General features: G+C 38.0%; 1 protein-coding gene across 7 annotated transcripts in view; it reads left to right on the top strand.

Annotated features, from left to right (window-relative positions):
- The window catches only part of LOC112829380 (membrane-spanning 4-domains subfamily A member 12-like), a 122791-nt gene extending 107340 nt beyond the window's left edge, over positions 1-15451 (top strand). For all 7 annotated transcript variants that reach the window (XM_073883687.1, XM_073883686.1, XM_073883688.1 and 4 more), the window contains 2 exons: positions 2642-2762; positions 15261-15451. In XM_073883687.1, coding sequence (XP_073739788.1) covers positions 2642-2762; positions 15261-15307 — 168 coding nt within the window. In that variant the 3' untranslated portion in view covers positions 15308-15451. The remainder of the gene's footprint in view (positions 1-2641; positions 2763-15260) is intronic.
- Positions 15452-19182: the final 3731 nt, after the last annotated feature.

Raw genomic sequence — 19182 nt, 5'->3', positions numbered from 1 at the left:
TTTGGGAGGGAATGCAATAAAACTACTGTAAAATGTGTATGGATGGGAAAAAAAGATTGTGTGAAAAGTGCCAAGAAAGTCTGGAAGCCACATAATGGTTGGGGAGGGCCAGACAACTTGCTGCACCAGAAATGAAAATATATGAGTAGACTATTATAATAAAAAATGGCAGAGTATTTATACACTAAAAGAAAAATTGATCAAAGAACAGAGAGTTGAGAAATACATCCTATTATAGGCAAAAAAATATTATTTTATGGGAGATCAGTTTACCAGTCAATATGGAAAAGGTGAAATTTAATAAAGTAACATTAAATCAATGAGCTCTCCATTTCAAAGAAAATAGTAATGGGCTCTACTTGCCCAATGTGTAAAAAGAAATCACAGATTAAATGAATGAGCATAAAAAATAAATAGATAATAAGCACAAAAACCACCAGACAATGGCATAAAGTATAGAATTAGTACATCAGTTACAAAAGCAAAAGAAGAAAACCAAGAGGGGTGCCTGGATGGTTCAATCTGTTAAGTGTCTGCCTTTGCTTGGCTGGGGTCACGATCCCAGGGTCCTGGGCTCCCTGCTCAGTGGGGAGTCTGCTTCTCCTTCTCCCTCTGCCCCTCCCCTCACTTGTGCTCTCTCTCTCTCTCTCTCAAATAAATAAATAAAATCTTTTGAAAAAATAAAATAAAATAATAAAAAAGAAAACCAAAAATTAAATAGGAAAAAGAAACATATTTCAAGTCACAAATACTACATCTTTAATATGCTACAGGCTGAGATAAGAATAGCCTAAAGAGGGGGACCACAGCAAGGGTGAGGCCACCTCCTCAGCAGGCCCTGAGCATGGTGCCACACAGGATTATTCTCAAGCCTTGAAATCTAAACAATTGCCCTGTTGGGTTTTGGGCTTGCTTGGGGCCCATGACACCTTCTTTCCTCCTTATATCTCCCTTCTGGAATGGGAATATCTATCATATGCCTGTCCCACCAGTTATGTCTTAGAAGTAGATAGCTTGTTTCCTGGTTTCACAGGTCCCCAGATGGAGAAGAATTTTACCCTGAAATGAACAATAGTATGAGTCTCATCCATAACTATTTAAGACAATTTAGATGATGAGATTTGGGGCTTTTTGATCTAATGACATTCAGGTCATTGGAGTTGATGTCAAAATGGGTCAAAACTTTTGGAGATATCAGGATCAGGTGACTATATTTTGTACATGGGAGGGACATGAACTTAGAGGCAGGGCAGAGACAGACTGTTATGGGTTGAATTGTGTCCCCAAAAAAGATATGTCCTAACCCCCAATACCTCAGAAAGTGACAGTATTTGAGAACAGGGTCTTTGCAGATGTAATTAGCTCAGATGAGGTCATACAAGAGTAGGGTGGGCCATTGATCCGGTATAAGTAGTATCCTTATAAGAAGAAAGAAATCTGGACAGAGACATGGAAGGAAAATGACCATATAAGCATGGTGGCAGAGGTTGTAGTTATGCTGTTACAAGCCAAGAACACTTGGCTACCAGAAGCTGAAAGAGGCAAGGAAGAATCCTCCCCTAAAGACTTTGGAAGGAGAATTCTCTTGCCAATGGCAATGCATTCTTTTTGGATTTTTACCCTCCAGAACTGTGAGACAATAAATTTCAGTTGTGTTAAACCATGCAGATGCAATACTTTATTACAGCAGCCCTGGGAAACTAGTATAGCAGGCCAGTAAATAGCCACCCCTTTTTCTCCTTTCATGTTCTGAGCCAGCTGAGATAAGATACAAGAATCAAGCAGGTGTAGATGAAACTATCAGCTTTTTTGTGATTACTATAGTTGGAGAACAAGTTTTAAATCTTTGACCAAATGAGCTTGCTGATACCTCCTTCCATGAATTAAACTTATCTACCTAGTTACAAATAAATGATAGGTCTCCCTGTGCTGGGACCTGACAATTCTCAGAAATGGGGTCACAAATACAAACGATTCTGAAAAAAGAACCCAGAAAGGGTGAAATCACCAATTAGATAAATCTCTGCTTCTCAAATGGGGAATTTTAAGTAAGGGGCATTGAGACACACTAGAAGCCACTCTTAAAGTGGCTTTAAAAAACTCCTACTTCAGGCCATGGTAGAAATGTGGGAAGTGAGGGAGAATGGCTCCACTTAATACATGTAATAATGCCTACAACACAAAGGTCAAAAGAAAATAGAACATGCAAATTATATGTGCACTAAATGGGAAAGCATAAAACACAAATCATGCAATCAGTCTTACCAAAAGAGAAAGTACAAAGAGAGAAAAGATGCATTCAGTGCCAAACCCTGAAGAATTCCACCCAGACCACGGTACTAAGGTAAGGTACTAAGGTAAGCTCTCTGCTTTTCAATCTTGTCACGTGTAGAAGAGAAATAAAAGTATCCAACTTGTAGGGTTGTCGCTAGAAGTAGTACTTAACAAAATGCAAGGTACATATATAAGTACTTGATAAATTTAAAATGTATTTTGTTCTTATGAAAAATACACAAAAATAATCATGGTGGTGTGAGACTGATATGATGAATGGTATTTATTCCCTTTTACTAAGATTGTTCTTGTATAATTTTTAAATGGCTAATTAATATGAGAAATGTTTCTTTTCTTTTTAATTCAGATGGCTGGTAGTATGCTTTTACAATATTTACTCTTCAGCACCATCACGGAAGTGATCTGTGCATGCATAACTATCAGATGGATTGTAGTAGCATTGAGTCATCCAGAATACAGTGAAAAGAGTGAGTAATTTTGTTTCTGGCTGGCTGATCAGGATAATACAGCTTCTGTTAAGAGCCGGGTGATGGGTATTAAGGAGGGCACATACTGCATGGAGCAGTGCGTGTTTTATGAAAACAATGAGTCATGGATCACTACATCAAAAACTAATGATGTATTGTATGGTGACTAACATAACATAATAAAATTTAAAAAAGAACCCTCTCTGCAGGGAAACACTCAAAATCCTAGAGGAGAACACAGGCAGTAACCTCTTTGCCATCAGTGTAGCAACTTCTTACTAGATATGTTTCCTGAGGCAAGGGAACAAAAGCAAAAAATAAACTATTGGGACTTCACCAAGATAAAAAGCTTCTGCACTGAGAGGGAAACAATCAATACAACTAGAAGGTAACCTATGGAATGGGAGAAGATGTTTGCAAGTGACATACCTGATAAAGGGTTAGTATCTAAAATATACAAAGAACTTAAAAAACTCAACACCCAAAAAACAAATAATCCAGTTAAAAAATGGACTGAAGACGTGAATAGACATTTTTCCAAAGAAGACGTACAGATGGCCAACAGATACATGAAAAGATGCTCAACATCACTCAGCATCAGGGAAATACAAATCAAAACCACAACAAGATACCACCTCACACCAGTCAGAATGGCTAAAATTAACAACACAGGAAACAACAGGTATTGGCAAGGCTGCAGAGAAGGGGGAACCCTCCTACACTGTTGGTGGGAATGCAAACTGGTACAGCCACTCTGGAAAACAGTATGGAGATTCCTCAAAAAGTGAAAAATAGAACTACCCTATGATCCAGCAATTGCACTACTAGGAATTTACCCAAAAGATAAAAAAGTACTGATTTGAAGGGATACATGCACCTCAATGTCTTTTAGACTTGCATCACCCAGGAGATTAATAGAGGAAATACATAGACTGAAGAGGTTTCATGGGTCATACCAGCAATATGGGGACACCAAATGCTATCGACTCTGAAATTCAAATTTAGTTATAAATTTTTGTTTCCAAAGTTTGAGATCTTCATATCCCTTCAGAAAATAAAGATTTTAGGGGACACTGAAGAAAGTACTTCTGGAATAGAAAAATAAGGCTCTCTAAAAATCTATTCCTCCAGGGGCACCTGGGTGGCTCAGTTGTTAAGCGTCTGCCTTCGGCTCAGGTCATGATCCTGGGGTCCTGGGATTGGGCCCCGCATCAGGCTCCCTGCTTGGCGGGAAGCCTGCTTCTCCCTCTCCCGCTCCTTCTGTTTGTGTTCCCTTTCTCACTGTGTCTCTCTCTGTCAAATAAATAAATAAAATCATTTTTTAAAAAATCTATTCCTCCATAAAATATATGTGAGAACACTGGCAAAAGTTGCCAAAATTAACGTTTCATAACTCTGGAAATTACTCAAAATTGGCAACAATCCAGGGAACATTTATGCAAGAAAAAATGTCTGACTCTTGGTAAGAACAGTGAGTTTTGTTATAATTTGTTATAATTTGCCCTGTTCCCATCCACCTTGCTCTATCTCCACAGTAGCCTTTAAATGAAATAACCTTGCAACCACAGTACCTGTGAGAAACACCAACCTAACAACCACAAGAGGAGGAAACCTGAGATTGGAGTTCCCCAAAAAAGCCCCATTCCCAGAACATTGTGATTGATTTGGCTGGCAGCTCCCTGGCTAGCAGCTCACTGGCAAGGCCCTCCTTATTGACCTCGGAGCTCAGTAACTGTGAAAAGTTGTTCCTGGATGTTTGTCACAATAATCAGAGTGCACATACTGCATGGAGCACTGGGTGTTATATGCAAACAATGAATCATGGAACACTATATCAAAAACTAATGATGTAATGTATGGTGATTAACATAACAATAATAAAATAAAATAAAATAAATAAATTCTTTAATTTCTCTAAAAAAATAATAATAATCAGTGGCATATAACATGGCCTTTGCCTAAAGCAGTGGTAACAGTTGGGGAAAACAAGAGGCTTACCAAAATACTTAATAGAAAAAACTGAGGAGTAAGATGTCCACTGGGGACCTTGAAACTATGGCAGTACCTGGAAATAAAGAAGTCCATGTGCATTTGCAGAGACATATGCCTGCCAAGGAAGACCTGCCAGTACTCTAATCTCCCACCGCTGGCTGACCTGAAGCAGTCTGCAAGCAGTAAATGATAGCTAAGGTAGAGTTGCAACCTGTCTTCCAAGGCCTTAAAGACTTACCCCAACACACACACACACACACGCACACACACACACAGCTTCTCAACAAAGACTGAGAAATTTCTTGGCTCAAAGCAGGTAAGGAAATCTATGTCTAATCATTTAATGACCACTAAGCTAACAGAGCAGAGATATCAATGCTCACACAGGACAAACATGAATACTCTACACAGTTAGTTCAGGAAAGCCACCAAATAGACTAATGAAAACAACAACAAAAACCAACCCCTGGGAGGATCTGATTTCCAACATTGCTACATTATATTATTTTAAATATGCAGTTTTTAACAAAAGAAATAATGAGATATGCAAAGAAACAGAAAAATGTGACCTAAACACTGGGGGAGAAAAGCAATAAAAGTTGCATCAAAGGAAGCCTAGCTATTGAACTTACTGGAAAAAAAAAAACCTTTAAATTATCTATGATAAGTATGCTCAAAGAACTGAAGAAACCATGTCTAAAAAATCTAAAGGAAAATATGGGAGCAATGTTTCATGAGAAAGAATACCAATAAAGACATAGAAACAATTAAAAAGAATCAAGTAGAAATTCCAAAGCAGAAAAACGCATAATAACTAAAATGAAAATATCACTCAAAGGGCTCAACAGAACATTTGGTCTGACAGAAGAAATGATCCACAAACTTAAAGATAGGTCAATTAAAATTATCTACTCTGTGGAACAAAATGATAACAAGTGAAGAAAAATGAATAGAGCTTCAGACACTTTTGAAACATCATCAGTCATACCAAAATGTGCATAATGGAAGTCATATAAGGGGAAGAGATAGAGAAAGAGAAAGCTACACAAAGAATTTTTGGGAAGTATATTGGATGAAAACCAAAAATTTGATGAAAAACATTACACATCCAAAAAGGATAAACTAAAAAAGATCCAAAACTAGACACATCATTAACAAAATGCCAAAAGGCAAAGATCAAGAGAAAATCTTGAAATCAGCCAAAGACAAGGAATTCATTCTGAAAAGGGAATCTTCAATAAAATTCCTCATCAGAAACCATAGAGGCCAGAAGACAGCAAGTGGGATGACATCTTCAGAGAAATGAAAGAAAAATACCATCAACACAGAATTATATATAATACTATAACAATATTAATAATAAAATAATATTGTTAATAAATTTAAAAACAATAAAAAATAATAAAAAATAAAAATGTAATTAAAGTGGTATAAAAGAAAAATAAATAAAATGGCATGAAAGGAAACATTCATGTAACATAAGAGAGCAGTAATGGACAAATAGAATAACAAAGACATACAATATAGAAAACTGCAAAATATCAGACATAAACCCATCTTATTTGTAGCTACATTAAATGTATATGGACTGGACACTAATGATAAGGCAGAGATTGGCAAAATGGATTTTTAAGATGTATTCCAATTAAATGCTATATACAAGAGACACACCTTAGATTCAAAGACACAATTAGGTTGAACATAAGTATGGAAAAATATATGCCATATAACAGAAACCAAAAGAGAGGTGGAGCAGCTATAGTAATGTCAGATGAAATAGACATCAAGACAAAAGTTGTTACTAGACATGAAGGACATTTTTATAATGATTTTTTTTAAGTTCGATCCACCAGGAACACATAGCAATTGTAAGCACATATGCATTAACAATAGAGTCCTGAAATACATGAAGCAAAACCTGACAGATTTGACAGGAGAAATACAAAATTTTAAAAACAACAGTTGGCAACTTCAATACTCCATATTCAATAATTTACAGGAAAATTGTGCAGAAGGGAAAGGCTATCGGAGAAATTGAATGACACTATTAACTAACTAGACCTAATAGACATCTATACAAAATTCCACCCAACGATGCAAAGTACATGTTCTTTTCAGGTGCAAATAGGTTATTCTGGTGCACAAAGATTATTCTCCAGGATAGACCGTATTTTAGGTTGTAAAACAAGTCTCAATAAATTAAAAGGATGGAAATCATACAAAATATGCTTTCTGATTATAATGGAATTAAATTAGAAATCAGTAAAAGAAGGAAATTTTAAAATATCACCAATACCAACTTGCATTCCCACAACCAATGTAAGAGGGTTCCCCTTTCTCCACAACCTCGCCAACATTTGTTGTTTCTTGCCTTGTCAATTTTTGTCATTCTAACTGGTGTAAGGTGGTATCTCAATGTGGTTTTCATTTGAATTTCCCTGATGGCTAATGATATTGAACATTTGTTCATGTGTTTGTTAGTCATTTGTATGTCTTCTTTGGAGAAGTGTCTGTTCATGTCTTCTGCTCATTTTTTGACTTGATTATTTGTTTTTGGGGTGTTGAGTTTGAGAAGGTCTTTATAGATCTTGGATACCAGCCCTTTATCTGTAATGTCATATGCAAATATCTTCTCCCATTCCGTGGGTTGCCTCTTTTGCCTGTTTTGTTAACTGTTTCCTTTGCTCTGCAGAAGTTTTTATCTTGATGAAGTCCCAAAAGTTCATTTTCTCTTTTATTTCCCTTGCCTTTGGAGACGTGTCTTGAGAGGAGTTGCTGCAGCCAAGGTCGAAGAGGTTGCTGCCTATGTTCTCCTCAGGATTTTGATGAATTCCTGTCTTGCATTGAGGTCTTTCATCCATTTAGAGTTTATCTTTGTGTATGGTATAAGAGAATGGTCAAGTTGCATTCTTCTGTATATAGCTGTCCAATTTTCCCAGCACCATTTATTGAAGAGACTGTCTTTTATCCATTGCATTTTTTTTCCTGCTTTGTTGAAGATTAGTTGACCACAGAGTTGAGGGTCCATATCTGGGCTCTCTATTCTGTTGCATTGATCTATGTGTCTATTTTTGTGCCGGTGATCACAGCTTTGTAATATAGCTTGAAATCAGGCAACGTGATGCCCCCAGCTTTGTTCTTATTTTTCAAGATTTCCTTGGCAATTTGGGATCTTTTCTGGTTCCATACAAATTTTAAGATTGTTTGTTCCAGCACTTTGAAAAATGCCGTTGGTATTTTGATTGGGATGACATTGAAAGTATAAATTGCTCTGGGCATCTAGACATTTTAACAATGTTTATTCTTCTGATCTATAAGCATGGAATATTTTTCCATCTTTTTATGTCTTCTTCAATTTCTTTCATAAGTGTTCTGTAGTTTCTAGAGTATAGATCCTATACCTCTTTGGTTAGGTTTATTCCAAGGTATCTTATGGTTTTTGGTGCTATTTTAAATGGAATCTATTCCCTAATTTCTCTTTCTACAGTTACATTGTTAGTGGATAGGAGAGCAACTGATTTCTGTGCATTACTTTTGTATCCTGCCACATTACTGAATTGCTGTATGAGTTCTAGTAATTTGGGGGTGGAGGCTTTTGGGTTTTCCACATAAAGTATCATGTCATCTGCAAAGAGAGTTTTACTTCTTCTTTGCCAATCTGAATACCTTTTATTTCTTTTGTTGTCTGATTGTTTTTGCTAGGATTGTAGGAGAAGTCTACACATTCAATGCAATCTCTATCAAAATACCATCTACATTTTTCACAGAACTGGAACAAACAATCCTAAAATGTGTATGGGACCAGAAAATAACCTGAATACCCAGGGGAATGTTGAAAAAGAAAATCAAAGCTGGGGGCATCACAATGCCTGACTTCAAGCTATATTACAAAGCTGTGATGAAGACAGCATGGTACTGGCACAAAAACAGACACATAGATCAATGGAACAGAATAGAGAGCTCATAAGTGGACCCTCAACTCTGTGGTCAATTAATCTTCGACAAAGCAGGAAAAAAAATATCCAATGGAAAAAAAAACAGTCTCTTCAATAAATGGTGATGGGAAAATTGGACAGCCACATGCAGAAGAATGAAACTGGACCATTCTCTTACACCACACACAAAAATAAACTCAAAAATGGATGAAAGACCTCAATGTGAGACAGGAATTCAACAAAATCCTGGAGGAGAACATAGGCAGCAACCTCTTCGACCTTGGCTGCAGCAACTCCTCTCAAGACACATCTCCAAAGGCAAGGGAAATAAAAGAGAAAATGAACTTTTGGGACTTCATCAAGATAAAAACTTCTGCACAGCAAAGGAAACAGTTAACAAAACAGGCAAAAGAGGCAACCCACGGAATGGGAGAAGATATTTGCATATGACATTACAGATAAAGGGCTGGTATCCAAGATCTGTAAAGACCTTCTCAAACCCAACACCCCCAAAACAAATAATCAAGTCAAAAAATGAGCAGAAGACATGAACAGACACTTCTCCAAAGAAGACATACAAATGGCTAACAGACACATGAACAAATGCTCAACATCACTCAGCATCAGGCAAATACAAATCAAAACCATATTGAGATACCACCTTAAACCAGTTAGAAGGGCTAAAATTAACAAGACAGGAAATAACAAATGTTGGCGTGGATGTGGAGAAAGGAGAACCTTCTTACACTGTTGGTGAGAATGCAAGCTGGTACAGCCACTCTGGAAAACTGTATGGAGGTTCCTCAAGAAGTTAAAAATAGAGTTATTCTATGACCCAGCAACTGCACTACTGGGTATTTACCCCAAAGATACAGATGTAGTGAAAAGAAGGGGCACCTGCACCCCAGTGTTCATAGCAGCAACATCCACAGCCAAACTGGAAGGAGCCGAGATGTTCTTCAACAGATGAATGGATAAAGAAGATGTGGTTCATATATACAATGGAATATTACTCAGCCATCAGAAAGGATGAATACCTACCATTTACATCAACATAGGTGGAACTGGAGGAGATTATGCTAAGTGAAATAAGTCAATCAGAGAAAGACAATATCAGATGGTTTCACTCATATGTGGAAGATAAGAAATAGAGCAGAGGATCATAGGGGAAGGGTTCCATACAAAACTGAATGGAAAGAAATCAGAGAGGGAGTCAAACCAAGAGAGACTCTTGTCTCCAGGAAACAAACGGAGGGTTGTGGAAAGGGAGGTGGGTAGGGGGATGGGGTAACTGGGTGATGGGTGTTAAGGAGGGCATGAGATGTGATGAGCACTGGATGTCATACCCAACTAATAAATCATTGAATACTACACCAAAAACTAAAAACAAACAAACAAAACTATGTGGGCTGATTAATTTAAATTTTTAAAAAGAGGTAATAAAAATCTGAATAGATTCATCACAAGTTAAGAGTCTGAATTAATAATCAAAAGAAATAAAGAAAAGCCCAGTCCCAGGTGGCTACATTGTAAATTCTACTAAAAAAATTTTTAAAAGAGAGAGAGCGTGTGCACATGCATGCAAGTGGGGTGCGGTGGGGGAAGGGGCAGAGGGGAGGGAGAGAGAGAATCTTAACCAGTCTCCATCCTCAGTGCAGAGCCTGACATGGGGCTCAGTCTCACGACCCTGAGATCATGACCTGAGCCGAAATCAAGAGCAGGATGTTTAATTGACTGAGCCACCCAGTCACCCCTCTACTAAACACTTGAAGAATTAGCACTAATATTTTACAAATTGTTCCAGAAAAGAAGAGGAGAGAATACTTCCTGACTCACTCTATGAGGCTGGTTATTACCTTGATACCAAAACCAGACAAATACATCAAACAAAAGGAGAGTATAGACCAGGATCCATTATGAATATAAATGTGTAAAACCTCAAAGAAAAAAACGCTAGCAAATGGAATCCAGCAACATTACAAAAGTACCATACATCATTACCAATTAGGATTTATCTTAGGAATTCAGAGCTGGTTTAACATGAAAATCAAATGTAATACATGCTGATAAATACCATGCTCATAAAATAAGAGACAAAAAAACACATGACTATCTCAATAGGCATAGAAAAAGCATTTAACAAAATCCAACACCCTTTCATGGTTAAAAAAAAATTCAACACACTAGGAATAAAAGGGAATTTCCTCAACCTGAAAAGGGGTATTTAGTTGTGGGGGGAAAAAATCCACAATTAACATCATACTTGATGAAGAGTTATTGAATCCTTTTGCTCTAAGATCTGGAACAAGACAAGGATGTCTGCTTTTGCCATTTATATTCAACATTGTACTGGAGCTTCTAGCCAGATAAATTAGGCAATAAAAAGAAATGAAAGTATCCAGGTTGGTTGGTCAAGGAAAAAGTAAAACTAACTCTTTGTAGCCAATATGATCTTGTGTATATAAAATGCTAAGAAATCCACACACAAAAAAATCTAGTAGAACTAATAAACAAGTTCAACAAGTTGGTAGGATATAAGATCAATATATGAGAAAATCAATTGTTATTTCTGTAAATGAAAGCACAATTACAATAACATCAAAAAATAAAATGCTTATATAACTTATATTCAGGAATAAATTTAACAAGAGGAGTGTAAGACCTGTCCACCACAAATTAGAACCCATTATTGAAAGAAATTAAAGAATATTTAAACAAATGGAAAAATCCCATGTTCTCAGAAGATTTAATATTAAGATGGTAATACTCCCCAAATTAAATCTGAGATTTAACACAATCCCTTCCAAGTTCTCAGCTGATTTTTTATAAGCTTATGCTAATATTCATATGAAAGTGGAAAGGACACAAAATAGGCAAACCAATATTTAAAAAAGAAAACAAATCACTACACACATATTAGAAAGACCAAAATCTGGAACACTGACAACACCAAATACTGGTGGGAATATGGAGCAACAGGAAATCTCACACACTGCATTACTAGGAATGCAAAATGGTACAACCACTTTGGAAGGCAGTGGTTTTGATGGTTTCTTACAAAACTAAATATACTACCATGCAGTCTAGCAATCATATCCCTTGGTGTTTACCCAAAAGAGTTGAAAACTATATTCACACAAAACCTGCACACAGATGTTTACAGAAACTTCATTCATAATTGCCAAAACTTGGAAACAACCAAGATGTCCATCGGTAGGTGAATGGACAAATAAACTGTGGTCCATCCAGACAATGAAATATTATTCAGTGCTAACAATAAATCAGCTATCAAGCCATGAAAAGACATGAAGAAACCTCAAATGCATATTACTAAGTGGAAGAAGCCAATTTGAAAAGTATACATACTGTATGATTCCAACTATACAACATCTGGAAAAGGCAAAACTATGGATATGTTTACTTTTTATGGAGTGAAAAGATCAGTGGTTGCCAAGGGGCAGGGGACATAAACAGACAGAGCACAGAGATTTTTAGTGCAGTGAAAATACTCTGCATATTATAATGATGGATATATATCATCATACATTTGTCCAGACCCATAGAATATACAACACCAAGAGTTAACCCTAGAGTAAGCTATGGACTTTGGGTGATTATGATATGTCAATCCTGATTAATCCTTGGTAACAAATGTACCATTCTGGTGACTCATGTCAATAATGTGTGGAGACAAGGGTTATATGGGAAATCTCTGTACCTTCTTCTCAATTTTGTTGCAAACCTGAAACTGCTCTACAAAAAAAAAAAAAAGAAAGAAAAGAAAACAAAGCTGGAATGCTCATGCTTCCCAATTTCAAAAGTTACTACAAAGCTCTAGTAATCAAGACATTGCAGTACTGGCATAGGATAGATGTAAAAATCAGTGCAGTAGAATCAAGAGTCCAGAAATATATCCTGAATAAATCTGAAAAGGAAATTACAAAAACAATTCCATTTACAATAGCATCAAAATTAATAAAATACTTGGGAATTAAATTAACCAAGTAGGTGAAAAACTTATACAATGAAAAATAAAAAACACTACTGAAAAAATTTAAAAAGACATAAGTAATGGAAACATATCCCACATTCATGATGGGAAGAATTAAGATTGTTAAGATGTCAATACTGCTCAAAGAAATCTACAGATTCAATGCAATCCCTATGAAAATCTCAATGCTATTTACACAGAAATAGAAAAATCTAAAATTCATATGGAATCTCAGGTGATCCCAAATAGCCGAAACAACCTTGAAAAAGAAGAACAAAGGTGGAAGACTAACACTTCCTGATTTCAAAACTTACTACAAAGCTACAATAATCAAAACAGTGTAAGTACAGTCTTTTCAACAGATAGTACTGGGAAAACTGAGTCTCCACATGTAAGAGAATGAATTTGGATCCCTACCTCACACCATATTCAAAAATTAACACAAACTGGATCAAAGGCTTAAATGTAAGACCTGAAATAGTAAATCTCTTAGAAGAAAATATGGGGCAAAGCTCCATGACATTGGATTTGGCAATGATTTTTTGGATATGATACCAAAAGCACATGCAACAAAAGTAAAAACAGACAAATTGGACTTCATGAAAATTAAAAATTTTGTGCATCAAAAGACAATACCCACAGAGTAAAAAGGCAACACATGGAATCAGATAAATATTTGGAAATCACATATCTGATAAGGGGTTAATATCCAGAATATAGAGAGATTTAACAATTCAAAAATGGGCAAAGGACTTGAATAGACATTCCTTCAAATAAAGTATACAAATAACCAATAAGCAAAAATGCTCAACACCACTGAACATCAGGGAAATGGAAATCAGAACCACAATGAGATACCATCTTACACCCATTAGGATGGCTACTATCGAAAAATAAAAAACTAGAAAATAACAAATACTGGCTAGAATGTGGAAAAATTAGAACATTTGTGCACTCTTGGTGGGAACATAAAATGGTACGGCTGCTATGGAAAACAACATGGTTGTCCCGCAAAAATTTAAAAATAGAATTATCATAAGATCCAGCAATTCCACTTCTGGATATGTACACCAAAGAATTGAAAGCAGGGTCTCAAAGAGATATTTGTACACCCATGTTTATAGTAGCATTATTCACAATAGCTAAAATGTGGCGACCCAAGTGTCCATCAGTGGAAGAATAGATAAGCAAAATGTGGTATATCCATACAATATAATATTAGTCAGCCTTAAAAAGGAAGAAAAATCTGACATGAAACAGCATTGATAAACCTTGAGGACATTATGCTGAATGAAATAAAGTAGTCACAAAAAAGCAAATACTGTGTGATTCCATTCCATATGAGAGAGAGTGGTCAAAATCCTAGAGACAGAAAAGAGAATGAAGGTTGCCAGGGGCTGGAGATGGGGGAGTGGGGAGTGACTGTTTAATGGGTCTAGAGTTCCAGTTTTACAAGATGTAAGGAACTATGAAGATGGGTGTGGTGGTGATGGTCACACAACATCATATGTGTATTTAATACCACTGAACTGGGCATTTAAAAATGGTTACAATGATAAATACTATGTGTATTTTAACAGAGTTTTTTAATTGGGAAAAGATCCATCAATATAATACACTACATTAATAAAATAAAGCATAGAAACAATCACTAAATAGTGATGGAAGGAGATTGATTTTAATGACTGATAATCTTATCTCCTTACCTATACGGTTTGTCTAAGTTCTTCCAAAATACGTCATTAAATTCCCCCACAAAACCTGCATATGGTTAAGTCAGCCTCAAACTCTGCCTGGAGCCAGCAGGGCAGGTTCGCAGAATTCCTGTAGGATGGTTGTAGAGGAAAGTGGCGGAAAATGAAGTTGGAGAGGCAAATTGAGGCCAGATCCTAATAGGGCTCAACCACCCTACTAAAGAATTTGGAATTTAGCCTGTAAGTACTGGGTGCTACTGAAGGTTTCTAGCAACAGGGTTTCTTGGTCAAACTTTATGGTCATATACAGTAGATCCCCCTTATCCGTGGTTTTTCTTTCCAAAGTTTCAATTACCTTCAGTCAACCGCATCTGGAAGTGGATGACCCTCTTTCTGACGGTAGCCTAATGCTACCTCACGATGCCTACTTCATTCACCTTGCTTCATCTCATCACGTAGACTGTTACCATTAGAATGCCTTCTGCAGTGACTCCCCCAAATCCCATAGTCTAAGCCAGACAATTCTCTGCTCCATGGGTTGTTCAGCTATTTCTCCTTCTGACCTAGAATATGAAGTAGAGGACCCAAGAGGAATCTTAGCACTCACTACAGGCCAGCTCAAGGTCAAAGTCATTTTCTGAAGAGTAATATTTTAGTTTAATGCAGTGGTTGTAATTCACTGAAACACTGATGGGCCAGAGGTCTCTTGCACCTTAACCTCTTCCCCAGGACAGAGTGGGTGGTTTCACCTGGTCACATTCTAGGTTTACATATTTGTTTGTTTGTGATTGCTGTTGTTTTGTCTTGTTTTGACTCAGTGGCTCATGACAAGGCTCTTATTTTATGGTATAATAGTGATCAGTCTGCTCTCACCCACTCACCCCAGGTCCTTCACTGTCAGAATCCAGTGTCTCCATCAAAGGACCAGCATGACTCCAGTCAAGAACAAAACATCAACTTAATTAGTGAAGAACTGTAATTTTTTTCAAGAGGGCTCATGGAAAAGACATGCTAATGAAGTCCTTTCTGGTACACCTTCTCCCTACTTCTTCAATAAAGGATGCAATTTGATCACAAGTTGATTCTACCCTTTTTAAAAACAATCTGAGTTAACACAGACAAATACAGCCAGCCCAGGGGACATGGGAAAGTAAAGTTGAATACCCACTTTGTCTCTGGTTGGAAGAGATTGGCCTGAGTGAAAGGACTCCTTCATCTGAGAGAAGGAAATACTCTGACTTTGGAGGCAGGCATGTTGTCAATGTAGCAACTGCAAGACTTGATTTCACTGTGCTTTTATTTCCTCACCTGTAAAATAAAAATAATAGTTCCTAGCCCACAGAGTAGATGCAAATATTAAATTATAACACATCATTAAAGGACTTAGAAGAGACCTAGTTTATGCTATGCCCTCAATAAATTATTTATCATTTATTAGCTCTTATCATTATATCTGTAGCATGATGATATAGAAGGCTGGATGGAATTTTTGTTTTCCAAGAATTAGTGACCAGAGTCCTCCTGTGAAAGCAGAAAATGTGTTCAACATTCTAAGCCCAAAAAAACCACTTGAGAGCTTGCTGGGGCACGCTTTTGTGGGTCACATTGTGCCCCCCAAAAAGATATGTTGGAGTCCCAGTCCCGAGTACCTCAGAATGTGACCTTATTCGGAAATAGGGTCTTTATAGAGGTAATCAAGTTAAAATGAGACCGTTAGGGTCGGCCCTATTCTAATGACAGGTGTCCTTAGGGAAAGGGGAAATTTGGACACAGAGGCACGCATACACACTGGGAAGACCACATGAAGACTCGGGGAAACATGTGAAGACAAGAGGATGTGCATCTACAAACCCAGAAATGCCAGATTGCTGGGAAATCACCAGAAGTGAGGAAAAGGTAAGGACAGATCCTTTCCTAAAGGTTTCAGAGGGAGCATGACCCTGTCAATGCCCTGATTTTGGACATCTCTCCTCCAGAACAGGGAGACAATAAAGTTCTGTTGTTCTAAGCCATCTGCTCTGGGATACTTTGTTACACTAGCCTATAAAACTAACACAGGTGCCTTTTCTCTGTACTGAGCACTATATTGCCCCCACTCCCAAACGGTGTTAAGTTTAGGAAGGTTTATCCTTTCACCTCAGCATCCCACGGTAGGAGTGTGGCATTTGCAGGGCGCTACTCTCTGAAGCTGAAGGAGGAGAGAAGCAGCTATAAGGTTTGTGGGTGTCTACAGGAAGAATCCCATTCCCAGCTGAGGGTCTTTGAGACCTGGATGGAATTGGCTGAGCTGCTCCAGAGCAACTGGGGCCAGAGCTAACAACATTCAGAAAAGGCTTGGCTATGTAAGCATGCAGAGGGCCATAGACCAGCCCAGGAATTTGGAGTTTGCAAGAGGTAAAAAGAAGGACCCCACCATTGCCAGTAGTCCCCGGCATTGGGGACCCTGGAGAGAGAGGAAACCAGAAGCCCCAGGGCTCCCAACAGTTGCTCTAGCATGGAGAACAATACCTACCAAAGCACTTCCAAAAAGTGCTGCCACTGACGTCAGCAGGAAGATGAAGCCAAGCTGCAAGAGAGGCCACCTCCACCTAAAAGAACTGCTCAGAACTAAATGGCTTGTTACTATAGACAGTAGAAACCTCCATGTACCCACCTAGATTGAAGATAGAACCTCCAGAAAGAGGACCATATCCTGACATGGGATTATATGCATAGGGAATAATGCATGTAACAAACAGGGAAGACAGTCACCTCTCCATGAGCAGTCATGGTTCAGTATCTCCTTGGTGCCATTGAGGTGGGGGTGGAGGGTGGTCCTCAGCCCTCCCACCAACCATCCTACAAGCCAATGGAGCCAAAAGACTGGCCCACCCTCGTTAGAGCAGGGAGCAAACTTGGACTCAGATGTGAAACTGAAGGCTTAAAATGGCCAATTCTGAGCCTTAAAAACTTAAATGAGGATGTTTTAATAACCAGAACTGAAACACTATAATAGGAGGCCCATCCACTGGCCTCCACTCACTGTAAGAAATCCTCATTTGTTCCAGTGTATGAATCTGAGTGCCCTTTCAGGGTCCCACTGCCCAGCCTTCACACAACAGCTTCACACTACCTTGCGTGGTCACGATTCTCTGCCCTCTCATGAGTTCTCCTCTCCCATGAATAGGTATTCCTAAAAAATTTGGAATACATTTGTGAACTTAATTCTACTCTGTGATACCTAACACATTTTCTATCTCCTGCATTCCTGCCAGGGGGCAGTGGCCAGAGGAAGAATCAGCAGTCACACAGGCCTGCTTATTAATAATTCATGTGGGAAGAATTTAAGTGTAGTGTTGGCCACTGATCTCAAGTTCCTAAGAGTGAGGACAGTGCCTCTAAACATTTTAGCTCACATTCTGCTCACATTCTGACTAGTTATTTTTTTAACTCCATTTGCATACTTCACTGCCCCCACTGATTCCGGATGGTATGCACAGTTAAAAACATTCATGAGTCTCTGTAGTTTTACAAACGTCCTTTAGCATCTTCCCATAAAACGTGTCTCAATTACTATTAACAGAAAAAGGTAGTCCAAAGCTAGGATAGAATTTCAGAAGTATTTTGCTGCCTGTCATGATGTTAGTTCTTGCCAATAGGCCTGCTTCCACTCATCCTGAAAAAGGCACACTGTAGCCATTCTTCAGCAAAGCGAGTACCATCCCATAGTGGGATTTCTGCAAAATTCTGAGCATGTCATTTTTTGTCACAGTGAGTGAAGGAGGTGACAAGTCAATAAAAGCATTTAGAAAAGATATCCAGGAATGCTAGATTTGCTGTAATGTTCAGGACAGTCCCAGACAATAATGAATTGTCTCTCATGACTTTTTAGTGTCCCACCAGACATTCATGAAGAAGATAAACTTATTTATAATTATCTAAGACCAGAACTTAATGAACAACTTTCAGGCTTTATCCTATGTCCAAGTGCCCTGGAATGGAGCTGCCATGTACTTCGTTTTGTTGGGACTTCAGCAAGAGTGACTAACCATGTGAAATAATAGAAGAAAAGGCCAGCAACAGACACATGAAAAAGTGCTCAACATCACTCGGCATCAGGGAAATCCAAATCAAAACCTCAATGAGATACCACCTCACACCAGTCAGAATGGCTAGAATTAACAAGTCAGGAAACGACAGATGTTGGCGGGGATGTGGAGAAAGGGGAACCCTCCTACACTCTTGATCGGAATGCAAGCTGGTGCAACTACTCTGGAAAACAGTATGGAGGTTCCTCAAACAGTTGAAAATAGAGCTACCGTACAATCCAGCAATTGCACTACTGGGTATTTACCCCAAAGATACAAATGTAGGGATCCAAAGGGGTACATGCACCCCGATGTTTATAGCAGCAATGTCCACAATAGCCAAACTGTGGAAAGAGCCAAGATGTCTATCGACAGATGAATGGATAAAGAAGATGTGGTATATATACACAATGGAATATTATGCAGCCATCAAAAGGAATGAGATCTTGCCATTTGCAACGACGTGGATGGAACTGGAGGGTGTTATGCTGAGTGAAATAAGTCAATCAGAGAAAGACATGTATCATATGACCTCGCTGATATGAGGAATTCTTAACCTCAGGAAACAAACTGAGGGTGGCTGGAGTAGTGGGGGGTGGGAGGGATTGGGTGGCTGGGTGATAGACATTGGGGAGGGTATGTGCTATGGTGAGCGCTCTGAATTGTGCAAGACTGTTGAATCACAGATCTGTATCTCTGAAACAAATAATGCAATATATGTTAAGAAAAAAAAGAAGAAGA

Source organism: Callorhinus ursinus, unplaced genomic scaffold (genome assembly GCF_003265705.2).
Source record: "Callorhinus ursinus isolate GAN/ISIS: 27379988/994484 unplaced genomic scaffold, GSC_fseal_2.0 scaffold51, whole genome shotgun sequence".
Classification (NCBI taxonomy): Eukaryota; Metazoa; Chordata; class Mammalia; order Carnivora; family Otariidae; genus Callorhinus; species Callorhinus ursinus.
The sequence above is the reverse complement of the archived record's forward strand: the minus strand, read 5'-3'. Positions and strand labels throughout refer to the sequence as shown.